At 38.5% G+C, this 19,214-nt stretch overlaps 1 protein-coding gene across 6 annotated transcripts in view; it reads right to left on the bottom strand.

Annotated features, from left to right (window-relative positions):
- Positions 1–19,214, bottom strand: part of NR5A2 (nuclear receptor subfamily 5 group A member 2) — a 133,844-nt gene that overhangs the window by 37,775 nt on the left and 76,855 nt on the right. For all 6 annotated transcript variants that reach the window (XM_032217249.1, XM_032217248.1, XM_032217251.1 and 3 more), the window contains one exon: positions 11,565–11,684. In XM_032217249.1, the coding sequence (XP_032073140.1) occupies positions 11,565–11,684 (120 nt within the window). The remainder of the gene's footprint in view (positions 1–11,564; positions 11,685–19,214) is intronic.

Below are 19,214 nucleotides of genomic sequence, written 5' to 3'. Positions count from 1 at the left end.
TATCATCTATCGTCTGTCTGTCTGTCTGTCTGTCTGTCTGTCTGTCTGTCTATCTATCTATCTATCTATCTATCTATCTATCTATCTATCTATCTATCTATCTATCTATCATCTATCTATCTACCTATTGTGTCTATTATCTATCTATCTATATATCTATCTATCTATCTATCTATCTACCTACCTACCTACCTACCTACCTACCTACCTACCTACCTACCTACCTACCTACCATCTATCTATCATCTATCTATCTATCATCTATCTATCTACCTATCTATTATCTATCTATCTATCTATCTATCTATCTATCTATCTATCTATCTATCTATCTATCTATCACCTATCTATCTATCTATCTATCTATCTATCTATCTATCTATCTATCATCTATCTATCTATCTATCTATCTATCTATCTATCTATCTATCTATCTATTATCTATCTATCTATCTATCTATCTATCTATCTATCTATCTATCTATCTATCTATCAAGTTGGCTTCCCAAAATTTAATCATCATTTCTGACAAAAAGGATCAAATTGGCTAGATAACGTGTGGCTTGGTTTTGTGAGGTTATTGTGAGGACAAGAAGAATTAAATATGCATCTCATCTTATCTTATCTATTCTTTTCTTTCTCAAGAGGCAGATTGAAATGAAATCTTAGCCTTTCTAGATACACATCCTGTGTACACATTTACATACATTTACATGCCTCTTACTGTCATACAATGTTTTTTTTTTAATACTAAATTTCATCTGTTAATATATTGTTTCATTTCTGTACACTACTCTGAGATAAAGTCCTCTATTTGTAAAACTGTGGTATGGATACTATTGCTTATGTAACCAGATTATATCATCCCAACTCAAAAGCAAAATATGAATAAGTTATGGAAGATCCTCAGACTTGAACAAATATTAAAAATCAATAAAAGGAAAAAAAACAATAAAGGAATTGGTAATGGTAAAATCAACAAGAAAGTGTGGAATTTTTTTTAAGATGAATGCACAGCTGAATGACTGGGAAATGAACAGGAGTATTTTGAACTGCAACATTTTATTGAAGAATGACTTATTTAAATCAACCTTCTACAATTTAATGAGTAGCAAATGTGCTGGAGTTCAACTTCCAGAAATAAGAAGTAATTGTATATTAACTGGAGATATGTTTACTTGGAAGTTATGTTTAAATTATCTTCATGATGGTTCTTAAAGCTACTGTTCAAATTTACCTGGCATCGATGTAATTGTCTGTCTTCTCTTAAGATAATAGAAAGTACAGTCTTTTTTTCACAAGTTAGAAAACCAAGATAATTACATTTAGGTGGGGAATGAAAGCAAACTCAAGATTTTAAGTTAAGTTTATGTTAAAGGTATCTTTCTTCTCCCTTGTTCTTGTTCTTGCTCATGAACTATGGATGAAATCACATTTGAATACATAAAAGTTCACAAGTTCATTTCCAGCATAAATAAATGATCCCAAATGCCATGGCCATTTAATACGATATTTGTCAGCTGTAACTAGCATAAATATCGTAGGATTGCGGCAAAGACATGCTCCCAATTTCCTCCCTGCAATTTGTTGGGAAAATATTTTGGAAAAGAGATTGTCCCTTGGTAAGGTGAAATTGTACTTTCTTTCTTGTTGGCTTTATTTATATCCCATCTTTATTATTTTTTTATAAATAACTCTGTAGTTGTCTACTGAGGTTCTAAGTTATCCAGATCAACTGGACTTTTTTTTCCCCTTTCAATTCTTATCCAAGAAATTTCTTCTGGATGCAACAACATCATAACTTATGCTGCACGTCTTAATATTATAGCGAGAACATTAGGGGCCATTAATTTGTTTGATCATAGAAGAAGCTTTTTGGATGAGAAGGAAAAACCAGTTGCCTCTTGAAAAACCACCTTTGGGTCAAGGTGGTAGATTTACCTAATACTGCTTCCTCCTCCTATTTTCCCCTCCACAATAACCCTGTGAGGTTGGTTGGGGTAAGAGAGCCTAACGTCAACCAGCTAGCTTTAAGAGAAAATATCATCTTCTCTTTCTAATAATAAATCAAGATTTTTCCAATGAACCTCATGAATACGGTGGCTGTTCTCTTCCAATGCTAATGTAAAGGGAAACCCCAATAGATAATATTTTTTTTACCCGCTGCTTCTAGTGGATTCTTAGGCACTAACTCCTCTTTCAGATGCATTTAATATTTGCCGAACCAGCAAATTTGTCTGGGAGGCAAGTCTTCATCTGCCACTCAGCCAGAGCCGACTGTATTAAATTTTTATATTTATTGACATTTCATTACCATAATTGACTGCACTTGGTTCCCTGGTAGAAGGCACGGGGATGCCTCCTAAGCAGGAGAATTGGTCCCCCGAGTCAGATTTGCAATTAAAAACAAGGCAGAATGGATTTTTTTTATTGTGTAAATATGATGAGTTGAAATTTCAGCTTTGGCTAGAGAATACGGAGAGCCAAGAAAACCTTTTTTTTTCCACGAGTGAGCAAAATTATGACTCAGTGGAAAGATGACCCCCCAAAGGTGTCAATCAGTTTATATAAACTCAACGGTGCATGAAAAGCCCCGGTTAATGTCTCTTGGAGTGGGGGGTAGGGGGGACAGTTCCTGTTAAAGGGAACATTATTTCTGCTACCTAGTCCATGGCCTATTTGTCTATGAAAGAAACAAATCCTTTGGAGCTAATACTTAACTCAGAATGTATGATTGAAAATCATGGAGGAGGGGAGGGAATGCAGGCTGAATCCTGATGTTGATCCAGAGAGGAATTTTACACAGGTATTTAAGACTTATCCTTGGCTGTAACCCTTGAACAATTCCTTATAGAACAACCTCTGTGAGATGATTTGTATGTTATAAAATTGCCATTAGCAGAAAAAGAGATGTGGATTGCTCTTCTGGGACCCCAAGAGACAATGTTGTAGCAGCTACAGGATAATTCAATTTTTTTACCTTTGAGATCTAAGAGGAATGATAACCTCAGAGTGGAAATGCAACACTAAAAACTCACTTAACAAATGTCTCACTTAGAACAAAAATGTTGGGCTCAATTATGGTTAAAAGTCAAGAACTATCTGTTTTCATCTGACTACATTCTACATTTATCTTACTATCTTATAAGATGCATTCATCTTATAAGATACTATCTCCCAGTTGTTAGGATGTATTAAGAAAATATCAAAGGAGTATGATATCAGATAGACAAGGAACAGGTAACTACAAACTTCAACTATCTTACCCCTTTCCAAATTCCATCAAGGAAGGGTTTATAAAGTTGCTATGGACAGTAGAAGTGGGCTTCTAATTGTTAATAGTTTAATTGAAGGATGATAATGATTATACTGATACGTTGTTAGAAAATTATTTCCCTAGAATAAACCGAAGTGGGAATTGGAAGTTAAAATTAATGATCCATGTAGTTAATGAGAAAGTAGTACTTTATTTAATTATTTTTTGAATCAATCTGTATATCACTCTCCATGTATTTCTTGTAATAAAAATAAGAACTAACTTGAGACAAATCGATATTTGTGCTTATTTCATTATTTCTATCTGTGATTTGGTTTCTTATGGTTGCATATTTACAAAATGATCAGCTTCTTGACACTTGGACCAATACCTGAGTTTGGAATAGGTTCTATTTCATAAATAATTTCATGTGTTTGAATACTTAATGTATTTTCTGTTCATTGTAAGTTTGGAATACAGTAATTTTGGAGGCTTTCTCCTTTTGACAAATAATTTCAATTCAGAAGAAATTAATTCATTATTCCATAAAGTCAGATCTGCATTTCAAGAATATATTACGCAGATTATTTAAATTATACAAAAATATATTTTTTTCAAGAAAGATTTTTTTTTAAAAAAAGCCCTACATTTTAATTTACAAAAATATTTCCAGCAAGTAGTTTGGGGGAACAAAGCAAAGTCTTTTCAAATCTTTTTTTGTGAAAAAGAGTTCAGTCTATATAGGGATACATCCTACACAGAGACAGCAGGCAGAATGAAATCAGCTTTCATTAAATTAATTAAAATTTTGATGACTTGTACAATATACGATGCCTGTCATTTTAACATGATATGCCAATAACAGAAGATAATGAATTAAGTTCTGCGCAGACTTCTCCCTCTGGATATGTTAGAGAGGTTGCTAATTAGTTCTAATATGCAAATAGTAAAACTGATAACTCTTCAAAGTGATATAAAACATCTAGCATGTTTATGGACTGTGATTATATCAAGAGAGAAATTAAAAAATAACCTAGCCCCTGCTATACACTTGTATTCCACCTCATGAAATGAAGGTTGGTATAAAATTGTTCATCTGTATGTAAGCTTCCTTTGTTTATACGGAACTAAATAAGATATAGCCATAGCTCCTGTTTTGATTTATTTAAACATTTTAAATCTCTCCTTTTCCACAGAGAACTTTCTTCATTTCAGCTGCGCAAGGACAACTGAGCTGAGAAGAAGTGACTAATTCAAAGTTATCTAGTATACCTCCATGATTAAGGATAGGCTTGAGTCTGGCTCATTCATTAAATAGATGGATCATTAAAATTATCCCCAACTCTTCACATAGACCTGTGTTGTCTATAGTGTCGATTTGGTAACGTTGCGGCCCGTCAAGCAAACAGCATCACACCAGCCACTTAAGAAAGCTGATGGCAAAGAAAAAATCCCTCAGATGCAGATTGAATTGAATTGAATTTATTGCATTTATATGCCGCCCTTTTCCCCGAAGGGGACTCAGATACCAATGCACAGTGGGTTCACCCTGCAACTCAGTTCTACTATCTATGGAACGATCTCCCCATAGAAATCCGGACCCTTACTACTCTTCCAGCCTTCCGTAAAGCCACTAAGACCTGGCTGTTCCAGCAGGCCTGGGGCTGTTGATTAGTATCCAGCCCCACTTTAACTGTATGCATGGTGTGAAATTTTAATACTTGTATCCTTATTTTAAATTTTTTAATATATGTTTCTTTTTGTCTTGTCTGTAAGCCGCCCAGAGTCCCAAGGGAGTGGGCGCCATACAAATGTTAATAATAAATCTAAATGTAAACAAAGTAAAGCTTTGCCATTGTAAAGAGCGCCTATGATAGTTCTCGCCAGGTGCTAGGACTAGATTTAGAGATAGCAGTCCTGAGAAAAAGGACTTGGGAGAATTTCCTCTTCTTGTTATCTGCTTGATTATGGGCTCGACAGCTGAAACAAACAGTGTGAACAGTTCATCATCATTTCGAAAGCTGGCAGCAATGTATGTTCAGCCTGGTGTGAACATTTAGTATTCATGTAACCTTTGGGGACATTTAGAGTGTTGGTGGCTATTCCAAAATGGCACACATGTGGTCAGATCCATGCATACCAAATCATACGGCAGAGATAAATCTTGCACGCCTAGAAACATGGGGTACGAGGGTAGTACGAAGTCAGCTATTTCAGAGTGGAACAAAAGGAAGGAAATTGCCTCTCTCTTGGGTGGGGTGGGGGACCATTTGTTCGAAGCCTGGCCCTGCCAGAGGCTGTATAAATGAGGAGCTTTATTCTCGAAACTACAAGTTTCAAGAATAACAGTGGTTGGACTAAGTTATGCCGTAAAGCATAACTTTACTATGGGACTGGTGTAAGATCTATCTTACTGAAGTTAATCAACAAGTCAAACATGCTACATGCACTAAAATTGGAAGAGATTTATGGCCATAAGACACTGGCAAAGGATATGAAGGCAGCTGTACCAGCACATGTGTCAGCTGGCACCATTTTGCAAGAAGAAAAAACATTTACACACTCACAAGGGCATATGGGCCAGTTTACCATCCAGTTTGACTAAAGGGACCATTCACGCATGTGATTCCTTATGGATTAGCCTGGGAACAAAATTTAAGAGGTAAGATCTGGTCTAATGCACCGTAGAGCATTCTGTAGATCTTCCAACAATCTAGGATGGTGTAAAGAAAAAGGTGAAACATGGTGAAGTTTTATAATGTATTCTTCAAAGATGGGATTGTGTGTATGTGATTTTGCGTCTTCTGTGCACAAAATATATTGGATGGTCTGCTTATTAAGTTAGAAGAATGCTAGGCATTTACAAAGAGCAAGCCTTTTTATTCCCAGATTTCTGGACATCCCAGAATTTTGATAAAGAAATAACAGGGATGAAAACAAACTAAGTTCAGCTGGGATCCCTCTCAGAGTAATAAGAGTAGCCACTGTGTAGTAAATGTGGCATCTGCTGATTCAACCTTCCCGGGACGGCCTTAAGCTGATAATAGGGAAATGCTAATATAAAATTGCCATTCTGACAACTGCACTGGCATTATACTTTGCAATTTGGAGAAGAGTTTTGAGAGGCCCATGGAAGTTGAAAGTTCACTCTGGTATGTATGAGGAATGTGCATTTTACAAATAACAGAACCTCTTTCTGAATTTCAGAAATGGTTGCTGCAAATGGCAGTGTTTATTGTAGCAGAATGAGGGAGTGTGGATGTCCATGTGTGGACCCACATTCATCAATCCCTGGAAGATTCTCAAGACTGCATTGCCAAAACGAAAGAAAAAAACAATAACATGTATTTTTAACGAAATCTTTAAAGAAATAAAATGGATATTCTTATTAAAAACTCTGAAGTGCAAGCAGCAAAATGGAAAGTGGGACTTTAATCATTTTGGTCTTGCGCATTTGGTGAAAACAACATCTGTCAGTATCACAAATCCTATGTGCTTTTAGTCCCCCCCCCTCCCCAAAAAAGAATTTAAAAGTTCATGTCACTGTGTGTAAACGTTGCCTGTCCCTAATTTAATATCAGATCGGGTGGAGTAAGGGATGCAAAATTTGATTTCAAGGAACACCTGAAAGGTCATAATTCTTAATGTCGAAATTAGTATATTGAATTTGCTTATTTCCTCTTCCATTCCCATCCTTCTTTCCATTTGTATTTATAATTAAATTTTAAGTTTATGAAAGAGATTATAGGATGACAAAAATTGAAAATGAAATCTGTGCAGCCTTCAAGGTTACTGTGATGAATGCCATCAGAAACATATGTGATGTTGGGTTGAAAATAGCTTGACAAGGCAGGGCCAAAAGTGAAGCTAGTCCAACCTAGACATGATTTTGATTTAACTGGAGACTGTATCTCCGCCTAGGAATAAAAGAAACAAACATTTCTAAAGATCCCTTGAGTTTACAGTCAGCGCTTGTGCCTATTATTTAAATGTGACTAAATGCTGTATGATGTTGTAGAAATCCGTACTCCTTCATTTAATGGCTTTGAAAGTGATTAGTGGAACTACCTGGCAGTGTATTTTGTTTGAATAAAAAACTTCATAGCTCTTGAAAAGTTGTCCCATACAGTACAATTTCTGAGGCCATCATTTTTGGTTTTATAGATTACAGCTGGGTTGGGACTACATCAGCCTACTCTTGTAGTAGTTGGGACTACTACAAGAGCCGAGGTGGCGCAGTGGTTAGGGTGCAGTACTGCAGGCCACTTCAGCTGACTGTTATCTGCAGTTCAGCGTTTCTAATCTCACCGGCTCAAGGTTGACTCAGCCTTCCATCCTTCTGAGGTGGGTGAAATGAGGACCCGGATTGTTGTTGGGGGCGATATGCTGACTCTGTAAACCGCTTAGAGGGGGCTGAACGCCCTATGAAGCAGTATATAAGTCTGACTGCTATTGCTAGTTCCCAACCAGAACTAGTTAGGAATTTGAGGCACTGTAATTGCAACATGTTTGGGAAAGTTATCAAACTTTATTGATTGATTGATTTGATGTCTATAGCCACTGAGAATCGTTTGCTAATATGGGCAGCTATAGAAATTGAATAAATAAATAAAGTTCTCCTAAAAGAGAGGAGCTTCCACCAGCTCAAGAACCATAGCTTGCTCTGTATGCCACATTGCGGGTTGCACTCCAAAACTCAAAAAAATTACATCCCATTTTGGGAGGGGGCTTCATGAGTTTTAGGGCGTGACATGCTGCCTTAAGCTTTCCAAGGATCAAAGGACCCACTTCATTTTAAAATATTTTTTAATCACGTCTTTATTATTTTTATAAATAACCCCCCAGCAGCGAACATAGTTCTTCCTCATCCTATTTTCCTCCCAACTCTGTTAGGGGGGTTAGGCTGAGAACATGTGAATGGCCCAGGTCCTCCAGCTGTCTTTCATGACTAAGGCAGGACTAGAATTCAGAGCCTTCTGGTTTCTAGGTATCAACCTTCACCACTACACCAGACAGGCTCTCTAGGGACAAACCTTTTAAATAGCCATTTCTCTAGTCCAGTGGTTCCCAAACTTGGCAACTTTAAGACTTGTGGACTTCAACTCCCAGAATTCTGCTCTGCTGGCTGGAGAATTCTGGGAGTTGAACTCCACAAGTCTTAAAGTTGCCAAGTTTGGGAACCACTGCTCTAGTCAATTCAGTTTTGTTTTTATATTTCAAAAGATGATACGGGACTCGCTGGCTAGAGTTTCTGCAGAATCTTAATTGAATAAAATAATTCGTGTAAGGACAGAAAGGGCTAGTTTAATTTATTATTGTTTTTGGATATCATTAATTACGGTTTATAAAGCACAAGCAAATTTTGCGTTCATGTCTTCCTCTCTTGTTCTTCTTTCTCACCTGGTGGTTTCTGAGCTTTATTTGAGACATGCATTATATCAATATTTCTTACTGTAGCTGAACTTTAGAACTTTGGCTAGACCATCCATTAGCAATAGCAATAGCAGTTAGACTTATATACCGCTTCATAGGGCTTTCAGCCCTCTCTAAGCGGTTTACAGAGTCAGCATATCGCCCCCACAGTCTGGGTCCTCATTTCACCCACCTCGGAAGGATGGAAGGCTGAGTCAACCTTGAGCCGGTCAGATTAGAACCACTGAACTGCAGATAGCAGTCAGCTGAAGTAGCCTGCAGTACTGCACCCTAACCACTGCGCCACCTCGGCGCATCCATTCCCCATTGGGTCATCCTTTCAGACATATTTTCTTAAAGAAACAGACAAACAAACAAACAGAATGACCGTGAGTAGTTCTGTAAAAAAAAAAAAAAAACCAATTGGGAGAGAGAATAAGTGGCCCAAGTGACTCATGTTTAAGATGGGACTAGAATTCATAGTCTCCTGGTTTCTAGCCTGGTGCCTTAACCCAGTGGTGGGATTCAGACAGTTCGCACCACTTCGGGAGAACCCGTTGTTAACTTTCTGAGCAGTTTGGTGAACTGGTTGCTGGAAGAAATCATCAGGGCAGAGAACCGGTTGTTAAATTATTTGAATCCCACCACTGCCTTAACTGCTAGACCTACTGACTCTCTTATGCCTTAAATTTCGCCCCCCCTCCACAAAAGGGCCCACATTTTCAGGGGCGCACTGAAGCATATTGTTTATTGACATCAATGAGTTTTTAAACAGCTTAATTTTGACCATGGTCATAGTTAATGAAGCTGCGATCAAAGGGTTGAACTCACCTGCTTCATATATAACGTATGTCTCTTTTACCTAATGTAGAGCGCATACAACAATCCATATAAATGCAAACGAATGGCTTACATGTTTTAAATTAGGGCTAAGACTCTCTATGTAAATTTTGGAGAGCAATTGAATAATGTGGATTGCAGTCAAAACAAGCAACTGTTTCCTCGTATGTATTTAAATTGAGGCAGTTTAGGTTTCAGCTACTTAAATGCCAGTGGACCATCATTTGGTTTCACTTTGAATCAGAAATAAAATGCACCAAATGCGCTCTGCCTTCCCATGACACTGTGCATTCTTTTCCATTAGAGCTGTAATAAATGTTCAAAGGGTAAGGTTTTGATTTAATTTGCCTTGTCACTCTCATTTATTTTACTTGAAAATTACAAACGAGTATGGCCACAACACAAGGATGCTCTCTTGTGACAACCTATCAAGCTCCGCAGTGCTCCGAAACGGGCTGCGTTCATTTTATTCAGGACGGTGGAAGGGAACTTCCTGAAGAAATGGATTTTATAGGGCATTTGTTTTCACTTTTAAAGCTGTTTCTGATTCCCTAATTGGGTCTGCCTTTCCCCTCACATACTCAAACAAGCTTTCGATTTCTGATAACACAAATGTCCTAACTTTGTTCCATTGTTTGGGCTTTTGACTACGCCTCAATGGCGGTGCTTGAGATAATGCTACCATAGAGTAGAACAATGTAGATGGGTTGTGCTCGCCCCACATTTGAAGCGATTAGGTAAGTAAATACAAATTCCGTGAACGCTGTGTATGATCTACCTCGCCTAAACAGAGTTGTGCCACACTGAACAGATGGGTAAATACGCTTAACTTCTCCTAATTTAGCCAGCCTTTTTGATAGCGGTGGAGAAGAGCCGTCCGTGGTGCTGACAGCTTCCTTCTGACCACCAGGGCTTCTGCTGAGTCTCATCTCTCATTGTAAGATCTGTGTCAGAGCTGCGTGTTTGATTTCCAGCGTGTTTTCGCTCTCTTTATGCTTTAGACATTCCTGCCTGTAATGTATTTGGACGGAACTCTGTATTCCGTTCAAAATTCTATGTTTGTCGAGCGGGGATACAAGAAGGAATCTTGAAGAAAATAGAAAGCTTCCCAAGCTGTAAGTTATATAAATTAAACACTTCCACAAGGTTTTCCTTCAGTACTTATTCAGTGCTTATTATCACAAATGATCTAATCTAGCCTTGATTGCCCTGAAAGTGGTTTTCCCAGGAGAACATATTATCTGCTTTAAATTCAGCTAAGCTAATTTTTTCTTTAAGAGATGTACAATTAGCAAAGGGTTAGCCTGATCCATGACTTACTTGACATAAAGTTCATGGAAATAAAGGGATTTATTTATCTCATTTTTGTTTCTTCTAGCTCCAGGCTTTTGCTAACAAATTTATCTTCATCCTTCATATGAAAACATTAAAAATATTTGTTATTTGTTTAAAATTTATCTCTGGGACTGGCACAGAGAGACCTCCTGCTGCCAATTACCTCCAATAGACCGATTAGATCTCACAGATTAGGCCTCCTCCGAATTCCATCCGCCGGCCAGTGTCGACTGGCGACTACCCGGAGGAGGGCCTTCTCTGTGGCTGCTCCGACCCTCTGGAACGAACTCCCCGTGGAGATTCGAACCCTCACCACCCTCCAGGCCTTCCGCAAAGCCCTTAAAACCTGGCTGTTCCGACAGGCCTGGGGCTAAAGAGCTTTTGCCCCCCCCCCCTCGAATGGCATGGTTGTTGTGTGCTTTTAAATTGTGTATTGTTCTGTTCATCTTTTTTATCCCTTATCTGTACCCCTTCCCTGACTTGGATTGTGAGCCGCCCTGAGTCCCCTTCGGGGAAAAGGACGGCATATAAATGCAATAAATTCAATTCAATTCAATTCACAGAGGATACTTTCCATTTCACTAATACTCTGCTGGAACCTATATCTCACTTCGGTGGAAAATGTTTTCGGCGTGACCCAGCAGCGCTTCTGATCTGACTATTTGCAAAGTCATGAATTTAAAAAAAACAAACACCTCCGTGATTTTATACGCAAACTCACTTGTTGCCCAGTGACTAGGAGGATGGAGCCTTCCTTCCCATGTACCACTTGCCGATAAATATGATCTAGAATTAAGAGTTCACTCCAGCAGTTCTGAAGGAGCTTCATTTGGTCATCAACCTATGTAGCAAAACAAGGAAACAGACAAAAGAATACTTTGGGGTTATTGCTGTTGCTCTCTTTTGCTCTATTTTTTTTTAAAAAAATCATGCCCTTTGACCACCACCATTTAAAGAGTACAAAAAAACCCATTGGGAGATATTTTCACATAAATTCTCTCAGGCTGCTGCTGTAATACCTTGCAACTGTATTACTAAGTTTTACTGCAACTGCCCATTCTGCAAAAGCATTTATTTTCTACAAAAGGGCACTGAAGTTGAGGCAAGACTTTAAAACTGAAATCATTTTCCCAATCGGGATAAGTCCTATTGCATTTTACAGGTCCCTCCCCTCCCCCCCGAGCAGATACAGACTTCTATTGCAGTATCAACAGATGAAAGAATACTAACTTTCCGTGAGAGTTCATATTTCCAGTCTACAGCCTCTGGGTATTTTACCAATTTTCAGTGCGTTATTTTTGAATTTTTCCCCTCCTGAACAAACTTTGGCATTCAGCTGAGTCTGCTTAGTCTCTCTCTCTTATGCAAGGATATACTATGGAAGCAATGCCACTGATAGCTAAGTAGGGGAAGGAATTATCTTTTTTTTCCTCTGAAAATAAATCTTAGAACTAGTTCAAGGTAGCTAATAAGATCAATAACAAAAACCACAAAAATGATTCAATTGCGGAGGGACACAGCATAAAACAGAAATAAACGATATACTGTAAATATGACATTGGAAGGAAGAATTAATGTAAATTAATATCTCAAAAGACCAATATAGAATAGCATCAATAAATCCCCAGCATTTTCATTACAAGCTTCAGTTTTTTATCTCACAAATCAAAGACCTGGAAAAAAAACCAGACCGGATCAGTTGAATTTCCTTTAATGAATCAGTTATTCTTGCATGCTTGCTAAGTGTAAACAAGTTGTGTCAATTAAGTATTAGTTTCAGAAAAAAAAACACAACTTGTTTTACGAATGTACTTTGGTTCTAGGTTTGTATGTAACATAATTTATGGTTCAGGGGATGATCTATTTAATTAGCAGTATTTCATAGTTTTCTAAACCTCTTTAAGAATTGATTTCAGTAAAATGCTGAGTTAAAAAAAATCAGAATGAACTTTCTGTAATAAAAAAAGAGAATTTAAGGAATTTAAAAGTTAAATTACTATTTGACATTTTGTGAATGTGTTGGTTTGGCCCAACCAATGAAATAAGAGAATAAAGTGAAAAGACAAATCATTTAAAACACAAGTACCATAAAAATATGATTGATAAAAAGCAGCAATATTTGTCAGACATATACTTTTTTTTAGTAGTGACATAAACATACCACTAATATTTTATTTTTAAATTTTACTATAAATTGTTATTTTGTAATGTGCTTTATAACACATTTATAAAGTAGATACTTATAAAGTAGATTCTTTGGAAAGTATCTGCTTTCCAAAATGATTGCAATACATTGGTTAAAAATGTCATGGGCATCTTTATTGCCTTTTTAAAACTGTTTTTATCATTAGACTTAATATTTGTAAGAAGCACAGAGTCTTGTGCTAGTGGGCAACTGCTGAGATTGAACAGTTTAATAAATAGTTATTAGTCATTTATTTATATAGTCATTTGTGCATTTATTATGTAGTACTGAAGCTCAGTACTTCAATCTTTAAAGTTGTAGTTCTCTTTCTCTCTCTCTCTCTCTCTCTCTCTCTCTCTCTCTCTTTCTCTCTCTCTCTCTCCCTCCCTCCCTCTCTTTGTATTTTCGGAGAAGGGAGCCATAATGTTACTTACTATTTCAGAGATTCACAGGATCAACAAACCTTTTCCCAAGGGAATTTATTAAACATTGGGCATATGATTTTTTTCACATACATACAGAACATCTATTATAAATATTCCTGTTGGTGTTTGAATATGCATATTTATCCTTTTGGAATGTGTATTTTTCTGTGCCGAAAAAGCTACTCTGGTAGCTTTAAGTAGAGTTTTAGAAATGGTTACTATAACAGTAAACCTAAAACTCAGAATAGGATCAGTCAACCCTCCACTATCTAAGCACTGGATCTGCCTTGTGGCACTTGCAACATCATAATTTATTGCGGGAGGTGGCAGCCAATAGAGGAAGCTGCCATAGCCTCTCATGGGGGGGGGGGATTGAATCAAACTCTGCTTCTAGATCTGTAGAAACAGAGTAAAAGGCAACTCCAGGAGACTCAGTACACTTCGAAGAGAAGTGGTGCAAAGTGATACATTGGTAAACAAAGGAAAACTGTGATCTGAAGCTAGTTTCTTCCATCGCTGGAATTCTTTCTTGACCCATCCAATCAATGATACAAGCAACAATTTCCTGTCCGTAGCGTTTAAAACTTGTAAAGCTAAAATGCCAAGGCTCTTGCTGTAAGATAAGAGATAAGACAAGATAACTTTCACTGTCATTTTTTTTTTTTACTGTGAGCACACTGGCACACATTAAAAATGAAATTCTGTTACCTGCTCTCAAATGAAAGTATACCCATACATAACACACATATTACCTTGCGATATACATTGATACACACACATATACTACACACACACACACACAGACAGACACACTAATCAATGTCCGTTTTGAATATGTAGCAGAAAGAGGTAACTTGAGAATTCACAAGGTTGATGCCATAGGGAAGAAAAACCCAGGTTCGCCTGGTGCACCAATTGCGTCCCTACCTGAACCGGGAGGCACTCGCAACAGTCACTCATGCCCTCATGACCTCAAGACTGGACTACTGCAATGTGCTCTACATGGGGCAGCCCTTGAAGAGCATTCGGAGACTTCAGCTCGTCCAGAATGCAGCCGCACGAGCGATCGTGGGTGCACCTCGGTACACCCACGTTACACCTATCCTCCGCGAGCTGCACTGGCTACCGATCGGTCTCCGGATACGCTTCAAGGTGCTAGTCGTCACTTATAAAGCCCTTCATGGTATTGGACCTGGGTACTTGAGAGACCGCCTGCTGCCAATTACCTCCCAAAGACCCATTAGATCACACAGGGTTGGCCTCCTCCAAGTTCCGTCTACCAGCCAATGCCATCTGGCTACCACCCGGGGGAGGGCCTTCTCTGTGGCAGCTCCGGCCCTTTGGAACGAACTCCCCGCAGAGATTCGGACCCTCACCTCTCTCCAGGCCTTCCGAAAAGCCGTTAAAACCTGGCTGTGTCGGCAGGCCTGGGGTCGATGAGTTCCCTTCCCCTCTCGATTTGTGTGGCTGTTGGTTATTTTTTAAATGCTTGTATTTGTAGTTTTTGTGTTTCCCTTCCCCCCTTGGGTTTGTGAGCCGCCCTGAGTCCCGCTGGGAATAGGGCGGCATATAAATAAAACGAAACCTAAACCTAAACCTAAAATGTGACTGAATCTAGATGTTCTGCTTTGAATACCACGAAGCCTCCTCCTAAAAGGCAACAAGGAAAACAGGCCGTGAAGAAGATGTGTAGTGTCCCAAACAATTTTGCGGACCCTGCTCAAGCATCACTTATGAGCTACGGATAGAAGGAAATGAACTACTACGAACCTTTCCGCTTATCTTCACCACTCTCTGCACTGCCTTTTAACGCTGGTCGATGTATGCTACGTAATGTTATGTCTACAAGGCTGCTTATATGTTGGAAGCTGTTCAGCCTAAATTCTTCAAGTCTCTATTTCCAGCTCCCTGCATTGCAGCTAACGCAATTCTCCAGCTTCAACTCAGCTGCTTTTCAGTTGAGGCTGAATTATTACCCTGCTGGCTGAAGTATAGGCTTAAACAAACTTGGGGCAGTCTGGGTTGAATCTGTTTTATTAGTTTTTGTAAGCAGATACAGCCTTCCCTGAAAGAAACAAGTAATGGATAATGTGTCCCATTGTGGGTTCACTCCATTCAGTATCTGTGCTAGGCTTGAATAAAGCCAGGAGAATTCTCAGGTGAAGAATTATCATTAATAAAGACATAGAATCATTATTCCTTAATATTTTACCATTTATTCATTCTGACTTTTACATTGGCACATCTAAATGGTACTGTTGGATCAAGGGTGGGTTCCTCGCCCCGTTCCAACCGGTTCGGTTGGAACGAGGCCGGCGGCGTCCTTGCACATGCGTGCGGCATCCTTGCGCACGCGCGTGGCATCCTCGCGCACGTGCACGGTGCACGCATGCATACTAGCGTCTGTGCAATGCTCCAGCTGCTCCTGGAGGATCGTGCAGGCGCTGTATGCGTCCTGCGCATGCGTGGAAGCGCAGAATTTGTCAAAACCGGGTAAGGAGCGGGTGCAGGTGCGCGGGCATGTGCGGGCGCGGGTGGGCCCTTCGCCGTTCCCGGAAGTTACTTACTTCCGGGTTTGGCGACCAACCGGTTCGCAGGGACCGCCGCGAACTGGTTGAAACCCACCCCTGTGTTGGGTAGATTTAATGGTATTCTTATAAAGAACATGTAGCGAAAGCTGGCTGGGGAATTCTGGGAGTCCAGACATCTTCAAGTTGCCAAGGTTGAGAAACACTGATTTAGCCTAAGTAGAAAAGAAATCCATTTGGTGTAGTGATTACAATATTATAAACCAGGAAAGTGTGAATTGTAATTCAGTTTTAGGCACAAAGCCAACTGGATAAGCTTGAGCCAGTCGCTTTCTCTCAGCCCTAGGAAGGAGACAATGGCAAATCATTTCTGAAAAATCTTGCCAAAGAAAACTCCAAGGACTTCTTCTCTGGATATGTCCCAAAAAGTGCATTTTCAAAAGGCAACTAGACTTCCTTTGTTTTCCTCGAAGACCTCCAGAACTTAAGAAGCTTCTTGGATGAGAAGCGAAATGTCTTGACGGAAAACAGAGAAAAATCCAGTTGCTTTGGTCGTCCCAAAAGTGATTTGAAAAAGCTCCTTTGTGTCAACCGTGACCCAGATGCCTAAGAATCTTCATAGACATTTCTCCGGATGTGACTGAATGGAAAAATAAAGATAAAGTAACTTTAAATTATCACCCTGGTCTTAGCAGCACCATGGAGTCTAACTGTCAAAAGGATCATGTGAGTTTTTAACAGCATGTACTATAGTCTCCAGCACAGAAATTTATTTTCATTACTTTACCCTCCACCCTGGCATACCAGTCATACCCCACGTTGATAATACAGTTGGGTGAAAGAAAGAAGAGTGGGAGATAGCAAGATGGATCCATGATAAGTCAAAGCGTAGCCTGTGTTATCACAGCAACAACCTTGGTCTTCCCCCCATACTATAGGAGTATCACAATGATTCATTTCTACATAGAGAACAGAACAAGGTTGAATCTATATTTTTCAAAGACAACATTTGTTTAGCTCTGTCCAGTTCCATTCTCCCCCCACCCCGCTCTCTCTGTCGCTTGTGCCTGTCTTAACAAAGCCACCGGCTATCTGGAAGGGGAGACTGCAATCAGGCCTTGTCAAAAAAAGGATGAATCCCAGGTCTTCAACCTCTCTTCCCCAAATGTCCTCTCAATTTTAGTTTAGAGCACTTTCCTGGGCCTTTATATTGAAGGTTGAAGATAAATTATAACTATATTTAAGACTGATAGTTGACAGGCTAGGAATAAACAGAGCTGTCTGTCTGCAGCATGTTCCAAAATATATCTTGCAACAAAATGCAGTGCACGCCACACGCACACGTACACACACACACACACACTGTGTGCTGTGCAGCAATCTTGATTTAAAGGGTAAAATATGATTAAAACAGCCTGGTATTTGATTATTGCCTGTTGAGAACACCTGAAACAAAATGTGTCCCCTAGGATTGTGGTGTCAGTTGTGAAGGTTAGCTACACAACCCTATTTGGATCCTATTCGGACCATTGCCGCTCTCTCTCACCCTCTCTCTTCTTTTTTTTAAAAAAAATTAAAATTTATTTATTTATTTTCAAAACAAACATCCTCCTTCTTTACATATTGTAGAAAGTGTATCAGCTGGTTACAAAAGGCTTTTGTGCATCTCTTCCACCGTCATCAGATATAATTCATATTAATTCAAATACCTTAACTCAAATATTTACTATATTAACATCATCATACCTCCACTTTTATTTGTTATTTAAACATCCTTCATCCTTAAATATACCAAGATTCAATACATAACCCCATGCTGGCGTTTCATTTACTTATTTTGTAAAACCCTCCCATTAACATTAAATCCTCATATCCTGTTTTAGCTAAACATCCATAATATTTAATACCAAAATTTTCTAATCCTCCACGTATATAATTTTTTTCCCCTCTCAGCTCTCCTGGTTCTCTTTTTTTTAAATTAAAAAATTATTTATTTATTTATTTATTTTACAACTCCTTCTTTACATACTGTAGAAACTGTATCAGCTGGTTACAAAAGGCTTTTGTGCACCTCTTCCACGTCATCAAATATAATTCATATTAATTCAAATATCTTAACTCAAATATTTACCAAATTAACATCATCATGCCTCCACTTTTATTTGACTATAGTTATTTAAACATCCTTCATCCTTAAATATACCAAGATTCAATCCATAACCACATGCTGGCATTTCATTTACCTATTTGTAAAATCCCCCATTAACATTAAATCCTCATAACCTGTTTTAGCTAAACATCCATAACATTTAATACCAAAATGTTCTAATCCTCCATGTATATAATTTATTACCATTATCCTTTCTTTATTTAACTATATCCTATATCATAACATTTTCCCCCTATTAGTTAAAACTTAACTGTATCTAGTTTTGTTTTTTATTATAATTATTATTGTTATTAATAATCTTTATACATTAGTCCAAAAATATTTCTAACCTTCCCTTCCCTTCATATCCAATTATTACTTATCATAACAGCTCAACATTGTATACATTACTATCATTATCAATTTTTATTTAACTATACCTATTACCACTGAATTTAACTAAGTTTTGCTAATTTTGAATTATACTCTTCCATCTATCAACCTGTATCTCTCCAATAACAAGACAATCACCCTCTCTCTTCTTCAAATCTCAGTAATTAATATTACCAGGCTATTGTCACCCCTACATGTAGATCAGACTAAGAAACCTATGCCATATTGGTTAGGAATACTCTTTTATTGAAAGAGTCAGTCACAAAATGTGAATGTGCTTCCTCCTCCCTCACTTTATCTTTGTAAACATTGGGGGGTGAGTGTGAATTATGGAAAATTATAATGTAGCATGTCTGAAGAACACCCATTAGCAAGGTAGGAATTGGGCTGTTTCATACCTATACAGTACCTACGCAGTAGTAAGAGCTGAGGTGGCGCAGTGGTTAGGGTGCAGTACTGCAGGCCACTTCAGCTGATTGCTATCTGCAGTTCGGCGGTTCAAATCTTACCGGCTCAAGGTTGACTCAGCCTTCCATCCTTCCGAGGTGGGTAAAATGAGGACCCGGATTGTTGTTGGGGGCGATAGGCTGACTCTGTAAACCACTTAGAGAGGGCTGAAAGCCCTATGAAGCGGTATATAAGTCTAACTGCTATTGCTATTGCTATAGTGGGATTCAAATAAATTAACAAC

This window comes from Thamnophis elegans, chromosome 5 (genome assembly GCF_009769535.1).
Source record: "Thamnophis elegans isolate rThaEle1 chromosome 5, rThaEle1.pri, whole genome shotgun sequence".
NCBI lineage: Eukaryota > Metazoa > Chordata > Lepidosauria > Squamata > Colubridae > Thamnophis > Thamnophis elegans.
Note: the sequence above shows the minus strand (reverse complement) of the source record. Positions and strands in the feature narration are given on the sequence as shown.